This window comes from Elephantulus edwardii, unplaced genomic scaffold (assembly GCF_000299155.1).
Source record: "Elephantulus edwardii isolate Elephantulus edwardi_28Jun2011 unplaced genomic scaffold, EleEdw1.0 scaffold00110, whole genome shotgun sequence".
In the NCBI taxonomy this organism is placed as follows: Eukaryota; Metazoa; Chordata; class Mammalia; order Macroscelidea; family Macroscelididae; genus Elephantulus; species Elephantulus edwardii.
In genome coordinates, this window is record NW_006399860.1 from 774100 (window position 1) to 795359 (window position 21260).

The window sequence follows — 21260 nt, forward strand, 5'->3', positions numbered from 1 at the left end:
CAAGAGAACCCTCGTGGCATTGTAACTCTGGTGCCTAGAGAGATGATAGAACACCAGGATGTGTTTAAAGGACAGGAAATCTATGCGTGTGCCTCTGCATCACCTTCAGGACTGCATGGATTTCTTCTACCAGGAGCCTAGCTTTGCCCTATGACTGCACTTGTGACCTCAGGGCTAGCGATAGACAAGAACATCCCTGCACCATCCAGAGGTGCAGCAAGATTCACCTCTAGCTGTGAGCCCCATGCTGCAAATCTTTCCACCGCTGTAGCCCCTAGGGACTTTCGGGTTGGGGGACAGTGCCTTTTCCTTCACAGCTCTGCAGAGCAATGCTGGTCTCATGGATTCTAGATCATTTCAACATCGTCATGCGCCTGGAATGTACTCACACATTCTGAAATCTTCACCTCTGTGTGACTTCCACTGAGTTCAACCTCAAGGGAGGAACCTCTCTCGTGATCTAATGGGCGTTGGGTTAGGAACAGAGGGAATCTCTGATTCCAGAAGATATGACATCTAACCTTTCCAAGTAGCTCGCTGTGTCCTCAGCCTGGTGGCATAGAAGGTTCAGTGTTGGGAGCAACACTTGGTTAGCCATTCAAGCCCACCTGCCTCTCTGTGTTAAGATTTACAGCCTCAGAAATTCAATGAAAGGTCACCATGAATTAACTTAAGGCAGTAGAATTAGTTGCATTTTGTTGGTTTGTTTGCCTGCTGTCCTAGCATTGATCAAGTCTAGTTTCAACCAAGGCTTTTTGACTTAGTCAGTAGTCACCATCCTTTTGGGAAGATTCATCCCAGATCCCAAAGGCCCAATAGTAAGCCCTCCTCTCAGTCAAGAGCAGGTGTCAATCTGTATTCCAGTGAATGGAATTCTTCCTCTGAGAGAGGGAGAGGCCTACCTCGCCAACTGGCCTTCTGTATCCGTCTTGTGCCATCACCTTTCCTGACGTCCTCGGAGCAAAGTAAAGGTCATCCCTTATAACTCTTATGGCCCTGCCACTTGGAAGGTGTCTGAAGCCCTGAGTTCCCACCTTCTCATTCTGTGGGGATGAGGAATGAGGTGAAAGGGTGGAACTTCCTGTGGTTGGTGATGCAGCCTGGCCCCAGGAGTGTGTGTCCCCAGCATGTCAGGTCATCTCTGCCCACACTCATGGCATCCTCTGGCTTTTCCCCAGACCCAGAGGTCTTCAGGTTTCTGGGCTCTCTCTGCTTATCCCTCTTGCCCTGAAATTCCCCGGGCTGTGGGAGGAGCTGGCTTTATGGGACAAAATGGCTTGAGCTCAGATTCTAGCCACCCAGTATCTCAGGTGTGTGACTTTGGAGAAGGCATTTTTCTCTGGAGCTTATTTCCTCACTTAGAAAGCAGGAATGATAATACCATTCTCACAGTGTCACAAGGGCGGCCTGGCACATAGTAAGCTCTCAGCCTGTGATGATGGCTTTGATTCTTGCCACGTGATTGTAAAATCAGCTCTGCCTTACCTCAGCTCTATAAAAAGCTCAGGCTGTCAGTGGGAGAGAGGCAGGTGGCCCATCCTGGTGAGGTTACTTGTCTCCAGCAACCCAGGCTTGTCTTTGAAAGACCAGACCCGAGACCAAGGACCTTGATGAGGCCCACCAGGGGCAGTGCTACTGGGGGCAGTGGGGACTAGAATTAGACTTTGTAGGGAAAGGCTGCATTGCTAGGCGTAAGGCCACCTCTCGTAGCAGGTGGTTCAGGTGGTGGGGCAGCCACCAATTCATGTCGAGTGTGGGGGCACAGACCTTGACTTGTCCTCTAAGCTCCAAGTAGGTGCTAGCTGGCAGCTCCCACCGCTGTCGGACCCTCTCCAAGCTGACCATTTCCTGAAGGGTGTAGCCCCCCCCCCCGCGCCCAGCCCCCACCTCACTGCCCTCTGCCGTCCCAGGTGGCCCTGATGAAGCAGATGCGTGAGGAACAGCAGCGGCGACGGCTGGTGGAGACCAAGAGGAACAGGGAGATCGCTCAGCTCAAGAAGGAGCAGCGGCGGCAGGAGGTGAGGGCGACCCCGGGAGCCCCCAGCCCTCTGTCCTCTCACTGTGTACCCCTCCTGGCCACACAGGTCCCACACCTGCTGTCTTAGGTCGCAGTGGTCCCACTTGGCACAGCCTAGCCGAGAAGCGCAGGGCCCCTGAGCATTACTGGCCCGGTCTCTGCGTTGCCCAGGCTGCAGCCCTGAACAGAGGCAGAAGCTTGCACTAGCCCACCAGCAAGGCAGAGTCAGAAATGTCAGCCTGAAATGTCAACTCATGGGGCTGAGCCCTCTGACCACGGTCCCTAGCTCATGGGTGGGGAGCTGAGGCCGAAGGCCTGCCTTTGCAGAAGACAGCAGCTGCACATTGACCTCTGGGGACGGTAGAGAAAGGAAGAAGCCAAACTCTGGGTCCTGCTAGTGAGCTTCGGCTGTTTGAGGAGGGCTCTGACACCCAGGCTCTCACCTGCGGAGTTGGACAGGCTGCCTTACCAACAAAGCTGCAGGGGCTTTCCTGGACTTTGCGTGGATCCTACCCCTCTTGTCTTACCCACAGTTTCAGATCCGGGCTCTGGAGTCCCAGAAGCGGCAACAGGAAATAGTCTTAAGGAGGAAGACCCAGGAGGTGAGCTCGTGATGGCGGCGTGGATGCAGGGCGGGCAGCTCAGCTGTGCTCCCATCCTCTCTTCCAAAGCCTCTCACTTCTGGTCAGGGAAAGGGGGGTCCATGCCAGTCAGAGCCAGGAGGGAGCGGGGAACCAGCCAGTCAGAGCCAGGAGGGAGCGGGGGACCAGTCTGCAAGCTCTGTTCATGGTCCTGGCCCTCCCTTCACTCACTCAACAAACACAGTCCATCTCAGGCCTGCTCGGGAGGACCTTTCTCAACAAAGAGATCAGAGGCCAGAGAGGCCACAAGCTTCTTCCCCAAATGGCCTAAGCTGTTAATAAGAAGAAACAAAGCAGAAATCTCTTTCATGTTCATTTCACATCACATAGTCCTCTTTGGCAGCCGCGGGCCCAAGCCAGGACAAAGCCGCCTCTGTATGCTCTGCTTGCTGTCCCCAGCCTGGACCTCTGCTGGACCCAGTCTCACCTGCTCCCTCTGTTCTTGGCCCCCAGGTTTCTGCACTGAGGCGCCTGGCAAAACCCATGTCTGAGCGGGTGGCAGGGCGGGCAGGACTGAAGCCGCCCATGCTGGACTCGGGGGCAGAGGTGTCGGCCAGCACGACATCGTCTGAAGCTGAGTCGGGGGCCCGCTCCGTCTCCAGCATCGTGCGCCAGTGGAACCGCAAGATCAACCACTTCCTGGGGGACCACCCCTCGCCTGCGGTAAACGGCACGCGCCCTGCCAGGTAAGGGGACTGATGGGTAGGGACGGTGGCTTGTGTGGGTCAGCTTAGAGGGTAGGGATGTGGGCACAGTGAGGCAGAGAGAAGCTCACGCCCTGTGAGGGTCCCTGTGACTGTCAGCGCTGAGCAGGGGGACACCAGGGGGCTGCAGAAGCTGAGTATTGGTCCTGCCCAATCCTCTATGTCTCTGCCTCCCCAGAAAGAAGTTCCAGAAGAAGGGGGCCAGCCAGAGCTTCAGCAAGGCAGCGAGGCTCAAGTGGCAGTCCCTGGAGCGGCGGATCATCGACATTGTCATGCAGAGGATGACCATCGTCAACCTGGAGGCCGACATGGAGCGGCTCATCAAGGTGGGCACCGCCTCCCCACCATGCTGTCCGCTCTGACCTCCCTGTCTCCGCACACCTCACACTGTCTGCAGGGACGCACATGGGGCGGGAGCTGTGGTCAGGCGGCTCCGACGGCTCCCTGATGCCTCTCCTTCATCCCCGGCTCAGAAAAGGGAGGAGCTGTTCCTCCTGCAGGAGGCGCTGCGGAGGAAGCGGGAGCGGCTGCAGGCTGAGAGTCCGGAGGAGGAGAAGGGGCTGCAGGAGCTGGCCGAGGAGATTGAGGTGCTGGCAGCCAACATCGACTACATCAACGACAGCATCACTGACTGTCAGGCCACCATAGTGCAGCTAGAGGAGACCAAGGTGCCTGCAGCACGGGGTTGGCGTGAGCCGGGTGTGGGAGAGGTACGCAGGCAGGGGCAGCCCTGGGTGACAGGGTCTGTACCTCCTGGTCCTAGGAGGAGCTGGACTCCACGGACACGTCGGTGGTCATCAGCTCCTGCTCGCTGGCCGAAGCCCGCCTCCTGCTGGACAACTTCCTCAAGGCGTCTATTGACAAGGTGTGGTGGGTCAGCCTGGCCACTTTGTGGGCACAGACTCTTCCCTTTACCCTAGTGGTGATGCTCACAGACTTGGCCTGTCTTGACCCACGTCACTTACAGGCCAGGGCAAGTTGCTTTGCCTCACAGCCTCTGATTCAGCACACCCACAAAGCTAGCATGATGCCATACCTAGCTGGCAGTGTGTTGCGTGACTTTAACAAGATGATGTGGTCAAGGAGCTTGGCACGGTGCCTGGCACACAGAGGAGGCTAATAGGGGTCACGCTGTGCCTCTGGCCCAGGGCATCTCCAGCAGGGCTGGGCTTGCGTTTGTTGGAAGTGGAAGACTTGTACTAGAACCATCAGGTGCCTCTCCCTCCCCCTATAGAGAGAGCTGCCACTTTCCCTCCTGGACTGGTGTGTCATGACGCAGGTCACACACACACACACACACACACACACACACACACACACACACAGAGTGTAACTGTGGAAAGAGGGGGTGGGGAAACGGCTCTCTATGACTCCTTGCTTGTCCCCTGAGAGCTGCAGGCTCTGCTCTGCTGTGTCTCAGGAGAATGTGTCCTCAAGTGACCTCCACTAAGCTGTGTAAGTGGAAGATGCTAGAGGGGCTGAGGCTGCATCTCAGGCCAGTGACAGATACAAGGGGCCTGGAAGCTAGAGGGGGGTGGCCCGCAAGGTGCCTTGTGTGAGAGCGTCCACAGCCCCGGGCTGGGAAGGCTAAGCCCAGGCCTTGCTTCCTACCCGCAGGGACTGCAGGTGGCACAGAAGGAGGCCCAGATCCGATTGCTGGAGGGGCGGCTGAGGCAGACAGACATGACGGGCGCCTCCCAGAACCACATGCTCCTGGATGCCCTGCGTGAGAAGGCCGAGGCACACCCTGAGCTACAAGCCCTCATCTACAACGTGCAGCAGGGTACGGGAGTGTAGGCACATTCCTTGAAGCCCCTAGCATTCCTGGGCTCCCGGGCTCCAACTCCAAGGATCCTCACCTCCCTGAATGTTCCCTACCTGGTTCCAGTGGAGGAGATGCAAAAGGTTGGCCATCCCCCTGGCCCCTCCCCCCTCCTGCCTCTCACCCTCCTCCTCTCCCACAGAGAATGGCTACGCAAGCACAGATGAAGAAGTCTCGGAATTCTCCGAGGGGAGGTGAGGGTCCAAGCGGGAAATAAGACGTTGGCTCACTGTGTATGCACCTGGAGCTGGGGTGAGGGGTTGCGTGGTGTCCTGGAGCTCAACCTGGATTTGGGAGCCTGCAAATCGAAGTCCCAGGGTACCAGAGCAAAGGTTGTCATAATTCTGAACTCCTCCTGCTTCTTTCTTAGCTTCTCCCAGTCATTCACCATGAAGGGCTCCACCAGCCATGATGACTTCAAGTTCAAGGTGAGCCATTGGCCCCACGAGAGCATGAACGGGGGATGGAGCCAGGTCCTCATTGTGGCCCCTGACCCAGTACTGTCCCCACTTGGAAGGAGGAGGCAGTAACAGTCTAGCCTGGAACTGGGGAGTCCCCCACCCCATGTGTGTAACTATTACAGCTCTTACCTGAAGCAGATGGGAGATGGAAGAAGGGGTACCAACCTCTGTTTCCGCTCTATCTGATGATATCACTGTAGCAGAAGCTTTGTGTTCAAAACATTCTCTTTCCTCACTCAAGACTCTGATTTGTCACAGACTAAACTTTAGAAAGCTGGTTAGAGTGTTCGTTTTAGCAGCACATATACTGAAAAAAAAAGGAACGATGCAGAGATTAGCATGGCCTTTGTATAAGGATGACGCAAATTCATGACACATTCCATTAAAAAGAAAGTTGGTTAGATGAGAATAAGCTTATTTGAATGAGGGATTGATTAGTAAACTGAACAAAAACGATTTATTAAAGAAGAGAATTGACAACTACAGATGTGGCATTAGGGATGGAACATAGCTTTTGGATAAAATGATGAACTGATGACCAGAAGAGAGGTGAGTCTGGCCATTCTGTGTTTGCACGGATGAAGACACGAGCTCCGGTGGCTCAGTCTGTAGGGAGTTGCTGACCATAAGGCTACACCTCTCTGGTGGTTCTAATCCACCAGCAGCTCCGGCGGACAAAGATGGACGATTTCGCCATATGACTGATGACCTTGGAAACCAGAGAAGGATCAGCTATGAGTCAGCTCTGACTCAAAGTCAGCGAGTTGTGTTGAGTGGAAGGGTAGTGGATCAATATAGTTGCACTGATTCTTCTGGAAAATCTGGAGGTTTTAGCTGGGAGGCACCAGAGACGATCTCTATGTGATGTTTGCCTGTGATGTCTACCTTGGGCCAAGGTGGCATCATTTCTCTCATTTCTCCTTGGCATCTTCTCTGGGGGCTACCCTCTTTGGCAAAACTGGCCCAGCCCAGCCCTTCCTTTCTCAGGGCGAACCCAAGCTGTCTGCCCAAATGAAGGCTGTTTCGGCCGAGTGCCTGGGTCCCCCACTGGACATCTCCACCAAGAACATCACCAAGTCCCTGGCCTCCTTGGTTGAGATAAAAGAAGACGCAGTGGGCTTCTCCATCCGAGACCCCTATTACCGGGACAAGGTCTCCCGCACCATCAGCCTGCCCACCAGAGGCAACACCTTGTAAGCAGAGGGAGCCAGGGACTTGGGGTCTGGGTGGGTGGAGAGTTTTATGTGGACCTCACTAGACCCTTCTCTTCCAGCCCCCGGCAGTCTCGTGGCATGGAGACGTCCCCTCTGACCCGAAGGAAGTCCTATGACCGAGGACAGCCCATTCGGTGAGAGGGTGTTCAGGAGCAGTGCCAAGGTCTCTGATATATGAGTCCTTGAGTAGATCTGCTGGGATGCCCTGCCCTGTCAATCGTCGTGTCATCCTGTGCACTTAACCAGGTCGCCCAAGTCATTCAGCATCTCCCCGGTGTTCCCTCTCCTGCATTGTCTGGAATGGGCTTAGGAAACATAACTCCTATAAGGCACCTGGAACTGCAATGTGCTGACCACGGTTGTGCTCAATGTAGGTGGTTTTGTTGTGACCTGATGCGTTCCCGCCCTGTCTCAGAACTATAGGTCATGGAAAGATTGGCTCTTTTTATGGTCATTTCAAGTGAGAGGAGGGAAGAAGTCCAAAGAGAAAACAGAAATCAATGAAGAGTGGTGGGGACATTCCCATGCTGGCTAGCATGAGAGCGGGCGCCACGGTGCTTCTGAACGTCTTGAGTTGTGTGTTGGGTCATGTAGTCCATGCACTTAATTTCCAAAGCAATTTGGTGGCCTTTTCCACGTCACACAGTAAACAGTGGGGATGCAGGAGCTCAGGGTGGTCTCTTGTTATCTACCTCAAAGGAAGATACAAGGAGTGATGACACTTGCTTGGGATCCCAACCCTCTTTGTTGCTGAAGCTTGCGTGATTTTTGTGGGGAAGTGATGCAGGAACAGCCATGGACTAAGAGAATGTACTTAACTTGTAAGCTGAGGGTTTGGGGCTGGACTCATCCATCTGTCACTTGTCATACTCTGGCAGCTAACATGTTGCTCTGAGGCTAGAAGCTGGACCACTGGTCTATCAAGTACCAGCAGGGTCACTGTGGGTGGTGGACAGGTTTCACCAGAACTTCCAAATGAAGGCAGACTAGGAAGTCCTGTCCGTCTTCTTCCACAGAGTAGCCAGTGAAATCACAACAGAATCTTGTCTGCTTTAGTGAGGAGAGATGAGTTCCCTTGGTTGGAAGGCCACAAAACACACAGTGGCCACAACAGTGAACTCAAACATCCCAGCGTCAGCAGTGGTTCACTGTTAAAAGGCTGGAGTGAGCCAGAGCCAGTTGACAGCAGCAAACAACCTGGTACTTCGCACAGAAGGGAGGCTTTAAGCTGAGCTTCATGATGACTTTACAAAACAGGGGAATCTTGGGGAACCAGAAGAGGTACAGTGCATCAAGGCCTTAGAGAAATCAGGATCAACGTCTGTGCACTTCAGTAGACGGTCTTCCCAGGCCGGTGGAACATCAAGGCCTTGGACTGTTTGGTGGCCCGGGTCACAGCACCCATATGTGGTGCACGGTCTACTTCCAGACACAGTCCAGGAGACCCCTTGAGGACAGTGGATTCCAGGATTGTTGCCCAGCAGGCCCTGCCCCAAGGGGCCTTACAGCTGAGATGGAGGCTAGTGCTAGAAGCACAGCCCCAGTGTGGGCCTGTGGACAGGGATGTAGTCACTAACAGATGCTGCCCTCTGTCCCGACTCCCCAGGTCCACAGATGTGGGATTCACGCCCCCCTCGTCCCCTCCCACTAGGCCCCGCAATGACCGCAACGTCTTCTCTCGTCTCACCAGTAATCAGAGCCAGGGATCGGCGCTGGACAAGTAAGAGACAGGGCTTGAGGCGAGTGGGGGAGGGTGAGGACGTGGGCAGACAGCCTGTGGTCTGGTCCTTCCTGGAGGCGGGGTGGGCAGACAGATAGATAGCAGCCATGGTGTTCGGGCCCTTCTGCGCATTGAAGCCTGACACCCCTTGCCTGGCCTTTTCTGTATGAACTGTAGTCTCTTCCATCCTGTCCCTCACCCCTGTGCATGCTGGGACCCCAGGAGAGGACAAGAAGGGAGTCAGGGTTTAGGGACAGGGCAGATGGGAGTTGATGGCTTTGCAGATTCCTCACAGAAGGACCTCTCCTAGGATTGTCCCTCCGCTGAGTCATTGGGGTTTCTGAAGCCGCTTCCTTTAGCTCATCCTGCCTCCTCCCCACCACCAGTGCTTCAGACAGACCTAACAGGGCTTTTGTGAATGGTCCCAGCAGAGAGAGTGCAAGACTGCTGTCACCTGGCAGGTAGAACAGCTGTTTGTGGCTCATGTCACAAAACTACAATTACACACAGTCCAGCTTCTCTCAACAGCAGTCCCTACATTCAGCCAGAATGATAGAATCAGCCATGAAGAATGAGCACTTTCTTTGTTTTGCTCCTGAGATGAGGCCATAACAAGGCAGTGAGGTGCCCAAGGACTTTTCCTCAGAAAGTGACACATTTGGGCCAGAACCTGGACTTCCAGCTCTGCCAGCATTGTTTTTCTGCAGTGGGAAAGTGGGGGAGTCTACCTCTCATGACGCCCTTTTGATGTTCCCCAAATGAATGAGTGTTCCCTGGCCTCATGGGGACCTCTGCATTGAGTGATGCCTTTCTTGGGAGAGCCCAAGAAGACTTCCTAAAAGCTTTTCTGCCCGTGGGGTGGTGCTGCTGTGTCCTTCAGGGGAACCTCAGGCTGGAAATTGCCTCTCCTGTCTACAATTGGTGCCTGACATCAACCCCTTTTCCTTCCTCATGAGAAAATTTCTGTCTGGATCACAGTAATGCTCAGTGAATGCTGAGCTGGGAGGCGGTCAGAGCTTAGCAGAGCAATCTCTCTTCCTCCCAAACCTGCTTCAGCTCTGAAGCCCATGGCAGGATGGAACCAGGTTCAGCCCACCTCCACTCAGGGTGTCCTGCATTTGCCATTATGAGGTTGCTTTGCAGAAGGACTGGGTAGGACTTTGATAGTCTTGCAAAGATACTGCACTGCACGTGCCATGCGATGGAACGTGAGGGCCTCGGGCCTGTCCAGCAGCCCAGGTCATGCAGCCTGTGCCTGGTGCAGAGCCAGCTTCTAGGCAGTTGCAGGAGCTGCCTGGCAAACATAAGGACACCCGTTGGACAAAGCCAGCTCCAGCGGGAGGCAGGTGCAGGCATGGCTTCATTGGGCCTCAGGCAGATCTGAGCCTTGCAGGCTTGGGGCAAGAGCCTGGCTTATGCAATGAGACAGCCAGAGAGCTTGGAACCAGCAAACTGCCCAGGAACTGTCTCCCCAGAACCTGGGGCTTGCGTGCCCCTGTTTCCCACGGCCCCCTCCTCACTTCTATCCTGTTAGCTGAGGGACGCCCCCTAGTGGCCCTCTCCAGGAGGAGTCTCCCAGCTCCCAGGCCAGCCTGTCCCCACCTCCTTCCTGCTCTCCTTAGCGCCCTGTTCCTCCACCTCACTCGCTGCCCTTGAAGACAATAACCTTGTCCTCTGACCTTCGATGCTGCTGCCGCCTCTGCCGTCCCTGTGTGTGTGTTCCTCCCTCCCCCTAATCCAGCTAATTTTCTGCCCTTCCCAGGTCTGATGACAGCGACTCCTCTTTGTCGGAGGTCCTGAGGTACACACAGAATGTCTCTCGTGTTTGGTCCCCCACCTCTCACTCTCGTATCGATCTTCGGCCTCTCGCCACACTCCCTCCCCTCGCCTGCACACCGTCTCCTCAGCATGCTGCCCTTGCCCTCTCCTCCGCTCTCCTGAGACCTGTTCCTGCCCCTGGTTCCTCTTTCTCAGGGTCGCCGCATGGCCTCTCACTGCCAGGTCCGGCTGGAGCTGGGGGGCTTGGAGAGGGATGTGCAGTTGCTTGACGCAGGCCCTGTTCTCACCTCCCTGGTCATTTGGATTGGGAGGGGTGCAATATGGGAAGCAGGGGTGGGCTGAACTGAGCCGTGCTGAGGGAGAAGAGACCTGGACAAAGGGCTGGGGTCTGTCATGAACCTCTGGGTTGCTGTTCATCCGAGGGGCTTCTGTGGCAGTGCTCAGGATCCTTGTGCCATGCTCCAGTAGTACCACTAAGGGGAGCGCCCAGACATGAGTGCTCCCAGTTGGCATCTGTTAGCACGCAGGTGTGCAGGCATCTCTCTGCGCCCCACACACCAGCTTGCAGCACGACCAGCACAGATGCCTTCCCGTATACTGTCCATGGCAGTCTTAGGCCTCTTCCCAGATACAGGGCTGGAACTAGCCAATGTTGGAACAAGGACCCATAGTCTGTAGTGTATCCAACACCTAGCTGGCTGCTGGCGTGTCTGACCACCACCTTTATGCTGTCTCATGGGGGACCTAGCTGAACCCTTGGGGCTGCATGTAACCCTGTAAGCCAGAGCTGATCTTCTCAACACTCCTTCAGCCACAGCATCAATGTCAGAAGCAATCCTTTCTTTCTTTCTTTTTTTTTTTTCAATCCTTTCTTTGAACAAGGCCTGCAACATGCTTTTCATCCTGCTCATAATCCAATCAGGGCCTCATCCCGAAAGGCCCCAGCAGAGAAGCAGACTTTATCCAGGTTCTCCCTTGAGCTTGAGGGGAGAAGATATGACTGTAGCCCCATCCTAGAGAGACCCCAAACATCCTTAATCCAAAGCCGTGCTTGGGTCCCTCTTGTTAAATAATGGTTATAGGCCTGCCCATTGCTGACATGCAGGTGCCCATGGACAGAGGAGTAGGTATATGAGTCTCTCTGTTCAGGGGTCCCAACCCCACAGGCAGCACCTGGCTGGAGTGGGGTCCCCAGGGGTGGCAGCCTGCTTTTCCTGTCTCTACCTGAAGCTGCCTGGAGGACCCAGCTAGATGGGAGCCAATTCTAGTGCCCAGTCTGACCAGCAGCTCTGGGTCCAGCAGGCCTCACATAAGAACTCCCCATGGTCAGGGACATGCTGTGTCCAGCACAGGGCTTGGCATCCTGGAAGCTTTTGGTCTGGCCATGGCAGGCTGCAGTCCAGGCAGACCCTCTTGCCCTATGCCGTCTGTGGCAGGCTCTCAAATGCTAGTGGCATTTGGCTGAAGTCTCCTTAGTGTCCAGGTCCCACTCGCCCTGTCCCCCTCACCTGGAGGCCTTGCTCAGCCTGCAGTGGTCTCCCTGGCTGACGGGCACACTCTCTCTCCTCTTTCCCGGGAAGGGGCATCATCACGCCCGTTGGAGGGGTGAAGGGTGCACGGACAGCCCCGCTGCAGTGCGTCTCTGTTGCTGAGGGCCACACCAAGCCCATCCTCTGCCTGGATGCCACTGATGAGCTGCTTTTCACAGGCTCCAAAGGTGAGAAGAGCACAAACGTGGAAGGTTACAGTCCCCCAGAAGGTGTCTTTGCACAACACAGAAGGGCATTTTAAAGACAATGAGGACACAGGGTTCCCTGGGTGGAAAATGTGAGGCCTACTTTCTCGGCTCACTTGTGTCTCTTGCCTCTTGACCGAGTCTTCCTTCCTAACTGACTCTGGGTGCTGTATCCAGCACTCACATCCAAACTGTATCAAGGAATCAAATCAGCTTAGTTGCTCCTTGACCACCCAAACTCCACCACATCCTTCAGCATACATACACCCAGCACCTGCATCTGTAAGCTTGGAAACAAGACTCCACAACATCAAAGGAATGGCTGAGATACAACAGTAACAGCAAGTCTACCCAATTGAAATAACCCAGCCAGACAAGCTTTCAGAAGCAAGAATACTTCTGTAGTTGGCACACAGATAGAAACAAAAGTGCGTCCCTGCACAGGAGGCAGAAATGTGCTTGTCAGTCCTGGTGTGCCTGGCTGCAGACATCAGAGGCATAGAGATTTGATTTTAGCACAGGACACCTTGGGACACTGGTCAGTGTTTGTAGAAAGTTTGATTGAAAAATCTGGTCCTCCATTTGCATATACCCATAAGTAAGCATGTGTGGTCACACTTCTCCCTCAGGCCAGAAGCTCCTCCCTCCCCCAACCCTGACAGTCCCCACAGGAAGGAGCATGCGTGACGTGGCCTCCTAGTAACTGATGGGACCCTCTTCCCTTGACCTCCCTCCCTGTGTCTTGCAGACCGCAGCTGCAAGATGTGGAACTTGGTGACAGGACAGGAGATCGTGGCCCTCAAGGGTCATCCCAACAACGTGGTGTCCATCAAGTACTGCAGCCACTCGGGGCTGGTGTTCTCCGTGTCCACCTCCTACATCAAGGTGTGGGACATCCGGGACTCAGCCAAGTGCATCCGCACCCTCACGTAAGTAAACCACCTCTCGGCAGAGAGTGGCAGCCAGAGTTGGCTGGGTGTGTGCAAAGGCTTTCTTCAAGTCCCAGGGACACACTAGGTACAGCCCAGACACACAAGCCCTGGCATTTGACTGCACTCTAAAGGGCCAAATGAGATCCCTTTGGACTGGGGACCGTGTCTGACCCTGTTCCATTGGCCTCCTGGTCGCCACGTTTATCCTAGCTTCCCATTCCTCCTCTCTGAGCTGTGCTTGGTTTTTGCATCTTGCTTTTTGCCTTTTGCATCTATGGGAGAAGCTTAGTGAACAGGATAAGAATAGCAAGGCTTTGGCCTCCACAGCAGTGGACACCTAAATTGTCCACATAAATGAGCTGCTCTGGTCCTGGTGCCTAGAACCAGATGGGCTAAGGCAGACGCAGGAAACAGAACCTAGGTGAGGGTGCCTGCCCTGCAAAATGAAAACATGCCTCAGCAAAAGTCATGGTAGTCCTAACATTTACATTTTAAGCCATCAATCACTTACTCATTTGACCAGCAAAGAAGTAGATAATGCCAGAGTGGGTATTATCACCTCTTTGGACAGATGAGGGAACCAAGGCCAGGTGTGACTTCCACAAGTTCTAGGTTTAAACCCATCCTTAGTCTTACGTCCTTTCTACCCTAGTGCTCTAGGCTGACTGACAGGGCAGGGACAGGGGTAGAGACTTGTCTTTTGCTGGAGGTAGTGGTTCACTCCCATTGCTCCCATCTTTGTTGGATAAGAAGCTGTGGATCCCATCAGTCAGAGAAACGTCCTCGAAGAAGTGGACTATGAGGGCTGGCCTGAGTGATTATTTTTTTTTTTAGTTGTGATAAAGTGAAATATCAAATCTACCAATTCAACCATTTTTATGTATACAATTTGGTGGCATTAATTACATTTAGATTATATTATCACCACCATTTGTTTCAAATAATTTCATGACTCTCTGGTAAGTAAAAGGCATCCCTGATTGCCTTTAACTCCTGGTAGCCTCCAATACATTTCAGTTTCTATACATTTAACCTGTTCTAGGCATTTCATATAAATAAGGTCATATTTGTCTCTGTGTCTCTGACTTATTTCATTCAGCATAATGTTTTCAAGGGCCATCCGTGTTGTAACACATATCAGAAATTAATTTCTTGTTTTGAATGAGTAGTAAATATCTCACTGTGGATATATGCCACATTTTGTTTACTCGTTCATCTGCTGATGGGCCTTTGAGTTGTTTCCGTTGATTGGCTATCATGAATTACACTGCAGTGAATATTGACGCTTGAGTTCCTGTCTTTAAGTCTTTTGGGTATGTAACTAAGCATCAAATTTTTGCATCATAAGTTTAAGTTTTTGAGGAACTACCAGACTCTTTTCCACAGTAGCTGTACCATTTTACATTCACTTTGGCAATGCATGAGGGTTCCAGTATCTCCACACCTGTTATTATCCATTTCTTCATTGTAGCCATCCTAATGAGGTGAAGTGACACTGCATTGTGGCTTTGATATAGTGCTGTGTTATAACACAGATATCACAAGTGAATAGTTTTAACAGACATTTATTTTCTTCCAGTTCAGGAGACTGGAAGTCCAAATTCAAGGTGGCACGTCTAAGGGAAGGCCCCTCTGACTGTTGGTTCTAGAGGAATGCCCTTAACATTTGTAAGCCCAGCATTCCTTTTAGATGTTTTTGTATCTAGGCCTTCTTGTGTATTCAAGGAGCTTCCTAACACAGCAGTCTGGCTCTAAAAGGATACATTGCTCCTGGGGATTCTTTCCTGGTGATAACTCAGAAAGTACCTTTTATCCCTTTTGTGAGATAAAAGGTATGGTGAGTCACATCATTGATCAACTCCCCAAACTCACAGATCAGGACTGTGGTGGGATTGAGGGGTGCTGCAGTTTAACCTTAACCCTTTTACAGCTATTTGATTTTCAGAGCATGGGAGATTACATAGGTAGCTCTGGTAGCTTAATGGTAAGGAATTGTGCTGCCAATGCAGAGGTATTCGGTTCTAAACCATCAGCTAGCACTCAGGCTACACCCTCTCCAAGACATGTTTATTTGTTCTTTTGCCCATCTATGGGCTGTTCAGTGCTCTTCTCCAATACCACAGCTCAAAGACATCAGTTCTTCTTCTCTCATTTCTACGCATTTTCCAGCTCTCAGATGGGCAGTCTCCTCTCATGGATTGATTACATAGCTTCCACCTTATACATGTATTCTGGCTGTGACACAATCAATCCATAATAGTGACTCTAAAACATATTTTCAAGTGATTTTTAGCAATTTGCAGATCTTCTTTGGTGGAACATCTTTTCAAGTCCTTTTCCATTTATTTTTTTTAATTGAGTAATTTTTCTTTTTGTTAATAAGATGTAGGAGTTCTTTATGTATTCTGATCACTAAACTCTCATCAGATAGTTATGTGATTCCCAAATAATTTCTCCCATTCTGTAGGTTATCTTTCACTTTCTTGATAATGTCCATTAACGTACATTAATCTTTCCTTTTAATGAGCTCCAAATCTGTTTTGTCTTTGTTCCTTGTACATTTGGTGTCCTGTCAAAAAATTCATTGTTCAAAACTAGGATATAAAGCCTTCTCACTGTTGTGCTCTAAGTTTTATGGCGTTAGTTCTTACAATGAGGTCATTGTTCCATTTTAAGTTAGTTTTTACATATGGTGTGAAATTTGAGCCCAGCCTCATTCTTTTATGTGGCAAGCCAGTTGTACCAGAACCATTTGTTGAAAAGATGGTTCTCATTTCATAGATTTGGCATTTGACAACCGACTGACCAAAACTGAGTAAGGGTTTCTTGGGAAGTTAAGGTGAACTTGCTCTGAAAACCCGCTGGAGGGTCAGCTATGGGTTGGTTCTGACTCTGTGGTACACAACAACAACAACAACAATGGTGTCCTAGTGGGTAAGAAGCTGTGCTGCCATCTCAAAGGCAGGTAGTGAGGATCTCCTACCTGCGCCTTGGGAGAAAGATGGGCCGTCTCCTCCAGCGTGATTTACAACCTCGGAAAACCCACTGGAGTGTCTGCTGTGGGTTGGTTCCAGCTCCGTGACTGAGTTGGCCCATTTAGATGGACGATGGTCCTAATCTCTGGCATTCCCTCACTTCCTCCCGGGCAGGTCCTCAGGCCAGGTGATCTCCGGTGACGCCTGTGCAGCCACGTCCACCCGTGCCATCACCAGTGCTCAGGGGGAGCACCAGATCAACCAGATCGCCCTCAGCCCCTCGGGCACCATGCTGTACGCCGCCTCGGGCAACGCTGTCCGCATCTGGGAGCTCAGCAGGTGAGTGAGAGGCCTCCGGACAAGTGCTTAGGTCTCACCTTGGAATGAGCACAGAGGTGGGGAAGACATCAGCTACTCTTCCCTCCTTCCCTCCATGCTGCTGGGTGTGTGCCCCTGCCTCCGAGGCCTCTGTGATAACAGGAAGTTCATGTCTAAATTCCTCATCGTGGGTATTTGTTCGGGGAGGTGAGGAGAACTCTCCACTCAGACCTAGGATTCCCTCTGACCCACAGGCCCCTGGCTGGGCCTCTTTGTTCTGCAGGTTCCAGCCCATCGGCAAGCTTACTGGCCACATCGGCCCTGTGATGTGCCTCACGGTCAGCCAGACATCCAGCCTCCATGACCTCGTGGTGACAGGCTCCAAAGACCACTATGTTAAGGTACCTGACCTTAACTCCCGGCTGGAGTTGGGACTATTCTGTATTTTCTCCTCACTCTCACCATCCTTGCTTTCTGTTGCCCTGGAGAATGCTCATGACGATGGATGAGAGACTTGTGGGAATTTATTCCAAAGAAGTTAGAAAGTGTGTACAGAAAGTTCTGGATTGCAGCATTACTTTGTAAATGAAGAAAATGTTGACAACCTAAACATCTATGGCTAGAATAAGAGTCATATGGACAAACATCCATGGTTCAGAACCAACTCTGTAAAGTCTGTCATGTTGAAAATCCAAGCTACATACAATGATCTGTAAGGAGCTCTGGTGGTGTAGTGCATATTGTTTTGGGTTGCTAAATGATAGGTGGGTGGTTCAAATCCACCAGTGAGTCTGAGGGAAAAAGGAGCAATTTCCCCTCCTTGTGATTTACAGCCTCCAAAGCCCAGAACTGATCTGACAGCAGTGGTGAAAACCCAATGGTTTGGGTTACAGTGGCTTATTTTCATAAATGCACTATTCATATTAGTTATTATTTCTGCATTATGTTAAAGATGTTTTAGTGTATCTGGAAGTGTTTCTTGAATCTTTTTAGAAAGATAGACTACATTCCATAAACTAAAACATTTGATTCAACTGATGTTAGGTATAAACTGTACCTAACTGTTACAGCTACAAACATATTTGATTTAAAGACAGGCATAGAAACAGATTCATTCATAGTCTGATACTGCCTGTGTTAAAATAGTAACTATGAAAGCCAAGCACAAAGTGGGGAAATGGTGCTGTCTTTGCCCTTGAGAGATGGAGAGATGAGTGAAGAGACTCAGAAGCTGGAAACCAGGCCAGCTGCTGTGGAGTCTGTTTGGTGGGTGTCTGAGATTTTCAATGGCTGAATGTTCAAAAGTAGGTGGCCAGCCTTTCATTTCAAGGTGCCTCTAGGCAGACTCGAAGCCCTCAGCTTTTTGTTGGCCCTGAACATGATAACCATTTGCACTACCCAGGGACTCCAGCAACTAGAAAAGAGCACCAAAAAAAGGGGGAACTCTGGGATGATTTGATTATAGAGAAATGTTTTCTTTTTAGTTGAAGTACAAATAATATTTAATTATTAACTCACTTCTGTCCAGTCAGTTTCCACTCATAGCGACCCTCCTTTGGGTTTCTAAGGTCATAAATGTATGAGAAGAAATTGACCATCTTTCTCTAAGCACCTGGTGGATCAGAACTACTGATCTTTCCACAACATGCCACCAGGGTTCTTGACGAAATATATTAAGAATTTAAAAGACTAGATTATACCCAAAGCCCTCCCTCTTTCTCCAGATCTGCTTTGTGTCTTTCTGTGGGGTCTCCCAGTCGTCCGCTGACCCACTGCTTACACTGGAGTGAATCCATCTCCCCACCTCTCCGCAGCCCCAGTCTGCGGGAGAAAGGTTAAGAGCCCAACCTAGTCCCTAGGGAGCAGCAAGTCCCTGGCAGCTCAGAGGTTAAGAGCTTGACTGCTAACCAGAAGGTCAGAGGTTCCAACCTACCAATAGGATAAAAAGACTTGTTGATTATCTAGCATAAAGATTACAGCCTAGAAAACCCTGGGGAGCAGTTTGACTAGCAGTATATGGTCAGAGTTGGAAGCAACTTTACGACACACACAGCAACAACAACAAAGAAGTTGTCCGGACAGCCCTCCGCTCCTGGGGAGGCTCCAGCTCTGGGCCTGCCTGCCACTCTCAAACACAAGATATTCCCAGTAGACTTTCTGACCCTGGCTCTCCCTGCTCCCTGTGGGCCTGCCCTACATGCATCTCCTCCCCACAGATGTTCGAGCTTGGGGAGTGTGTGACGGGCACTGTGAGCCCCACCCACAACTTCGAGCCCCCACACTACGACGGAATCGAGTGTCTTGCCATCCAGGGAGACATCCTGTTCAGTGGCTCCCGAGACAATGGCGTCAAGAAGTGGGACCTGGAGCAGCAGGAGCTCATCCAGGTGGGCCAGGGAGTGAGAAGACATGGGGGAGTAGATTCTTTCCATTCTGCTCCCCAAACCCCACCCGGGCAGAAAGAACTCTGAGTCTTGGTCCCTGCAGCACAGGACAGGTGTTCCCGTCTGCTCTCCAGCCTCCTCCCCCATCTTACCTGCAGCCTCTCTGACTCTACCCTCGATCCCACATTCTGCTCACCTGGGTCTGAATGTGGGGCTAAGTCACAGCGCCTCATCTCAGGGGAGCAATTTGCATTTCAGTCTGACCCTCTGAAGGCTGCAGGGCTCCCCGTCTCTAGGACCTTGAGGCAGAGAGGAAGCCTCATCTCTGAGATCCTGTGATCCCAGACTTGGGGAGCTGCCTGCACAGGGCCTCTGAGGAAGGAGGGGACCCAGGGCGACCCTTCCTGCCACATCTCAATCCTCCCACCTCATCACTGGCCCTGATCCTCCCATAGCAAATCCCAAACGCACACAAGGACTGGGTGTGTGCCCTGGCCTTCGTCCCTGGCCGCCCCATGCTGCTCAGTGCCTGTCGAGCGGGCGTCATCAAGGTCTGGAACGTGGACAACTTCACGCCCATCGGAGAGATCAAGGGCCACGACAGCCCCATCAACGCCATCTGCACCAACAGCAAACACATCTTCACGGCCTCCAGGTGGGTGCTGGGCGAGAGGCCCACCCTTGCTGCCAACCCCTCCCCCTGGGATGGGCCGGGGAGGCTGGGAGGCTCTGGGTTCACAGAACAGATCCCCCAGGACCCTTCTTTCTGTCCCCAGCCACTGGCCAGCATCCCTGAGTGCTCACCTGTGCCGGCACCAGGCTAGGCAGGGGAACAGAGAGCTGCTGGGCCCCAGACCAGGCCATGCCCGCCCTGCACACCTGCGTTCCCACCTCACTGTCTTGACCCCTGTCCAGGTGCCTCTCAGCCCCAGGGCAGCCCCAGCTCTGGCCTCTTGCCAGGGACACCCAGGCCCATTCTCCCAGGGGTGCACCTCGCCTCAGACGGGTCTCTTCTTATTCCTTCTTGTTCAGACCATGTCCCTTCTCTCCCCCACTCCTCCCTTCTCTCCCCCACTCCTCCCATCTCTCCTCTCTGCCTCCCCCCTCTCTCCCACCACAGCGACTGCCGGGTCAAGTTGTGGAATTACGTCCCTGGACTCACCCCCTGCCTTCCACGCCGAGTCCTGGCCATAAAGGGCCGCGCCACCACCCTGCCCTGACACCCCCCCCACCCCCCACCCCTCTCCTTTCTCGCTCTTCCCTTCTTTCCGTTTCCCCCTCTCTCTCTCCACTTCGGTCTGAGCTGCTTCTTAACGGTATGAGATTATTTTACTCCTTTCTGCTCTCCTTTGCATCGTGCCTGGCCCAGAGACTGCCCCCTTTACCTGCCCTCCTGGCGGGGCAGACCCGGGAGAGGGCAGCAGGGAGGACAAGCAGAGGGGAAGCACTCATGTGCCCACAAACCAAAGCAACAGCAAAGAGAAGGCCCAGCGCCGTCCTCTCGGGCGTAGAGGCTCCAAGCCCTCACCCTCTGCTCTCTGCCCCCCTGCCCTGCCCTCCCTCAGAAGTGCTTGCTCTTGCTCCTGCCCCAGCTACAGGTGGGGAGTTGGGGTATCAGGCCTGTTCTTCAGGGGCATCCCGCTGGGCCTGCCTCCGGAGCTGACCAGCCCTCTCTGTCCTCCACCCCAGCGACCTGACGGTGAAGTTCTGGAGTGCACGGCGCTTACCCAGCGGCCTGCCCTAGGAGTGAGGTCCAAGGGTTGCCCCCAGACCCTGGGCCTCTGGCAGCATGGACAACACAGAAGGAAAGCCGTGGCCTGGGCCAGACCAGGACGGGTGTCCTGGGGACAGAGGGCATGGGCCATGAGCATGGCCTCTCTCCTCTTCCTCCTCCTCTTCTCCCTCCTCCTCCCTGACCCTTCCCACAGGATGCTGCTCCTTAGACCCTCCCTGGCCCAGTGGGGAGCTTCTTAGGGAGAGAGAGGTTGGGAGAGAAATTAAGCTGTGAAGCCAAAGGGCATTTTCCCCCTCTCTTTCTCTCCCAGCAGGCCCTCTGCCTCCCTCACTGATTGGCCCCATTTTCTCTGGTTGAGCTGGCCCTGTCCCAACATCCAAGCCTTTGGCTCTGCTCTGAGGGGAAGGTCGGACTGGCATTGGGCGGGGAGGTGAAGTAGCCCCGTCCCTCACGGCGCCCTGCATTGAGCTGGCCTTCCCCTAACACCTCTAGGCCCGGGCAGTCCTCAGGTAACCAGAGAAACAGGTGCAGGCAGCTGTCCCTCATTCCTCAGGCCACCAACACCCACTTTCTTGGGGTCCCGGTTTTCTGATGGGGCCAAGGTAGAGCTGCTAGAAAGATTCCTTTGGGGGAGAAAGTCAGAAATAGGTCAGTTATTTAATTTATTTTTTTTATTTTATTTTGCTGTTGCCTCCTGGAAATGGACTTGAAATTTCTTTCCCATGTTCTTTCCCTCAACTCTAGGGGCTTGGAAGCCCCAAGAACCTCTCATAGCTCCTCTTTGATTTGCTCTGTAGAGGAGGGAAGCACCCCCTCTGACTCT

General features: G+C 52.8%; 1 protein-coding gene across 2 annotated transcripts in view; it reads left to right on the plus strand.

The window, feature by feature from the left end:
• The window catches only part of KIF21B (kinesin family member 21B), a 70369-nt gene extending 50271 nt beyond the window's left edge, over positions 1-20098 (plus strand). Inside the window, exons 16-35 of one of the 2 annotated variants that reach the window (XM_006892089.1) lie at positions 1911-2018; positions 2551-2619; positions 3112-3344; positions 3541-3688; positions 3836-4030; positions 4126-4227; positions 4980-5145; positions 5327-5378; positions 5555-5612; positions 6633-6838; positions 6919-6993; positions 8466-8579; positions 10342-10380; positions 11939-12075; positions 12842-13022; positions 16175-16339; positions 16602-16719; positions 18535-18705; positions 19158-19357; positions 19823-20098. In XM_006892089.1, coding sequence (XP_006892151.1) covers positions 1911-2018; positions 2551-2619; positions 3112-3344; positions 3541-3688; positions 3836-4030; positions 4126-4227; positions 4980-5145; positions 5327-5378; positions 5555-5612; positions 6633-6838; positions 6919-6993; positions 8466-8579; positions 10342-10380; positions 11939-12075; positions 12842-13022; positions 16175-16339; positions 16602-16719; positions 18535-18705; positions 19158-19357; positions 19823-19922 — 2637 coding nt within the window. In that variant the 3' untranslated portion in view covers positions 19923-20098. The remainder of the gene's footprint in view (positions 1-1910; positions 2019-2550; positions 2620-3111; positions 3345-3540; positions 3689-3835; positions 4031-4125; positions 4228-4979; positions 5146-5326; positions 5379-5554; positions 5613-6632; positions 6839-6918; positions 6994-8465; positions 8580-10341; positions 10381-11938; positions 12076-12841; positions 13023-16174; positions 16340-16601; positions 16720-18534; positions 18706-19157; positions 19358-19822) is intronic. The other variant, XM_006892090.1, reaches the window with a different exon arrangement.
• Positions 20099-21260: the final 1162 nt, after the last annotated feature.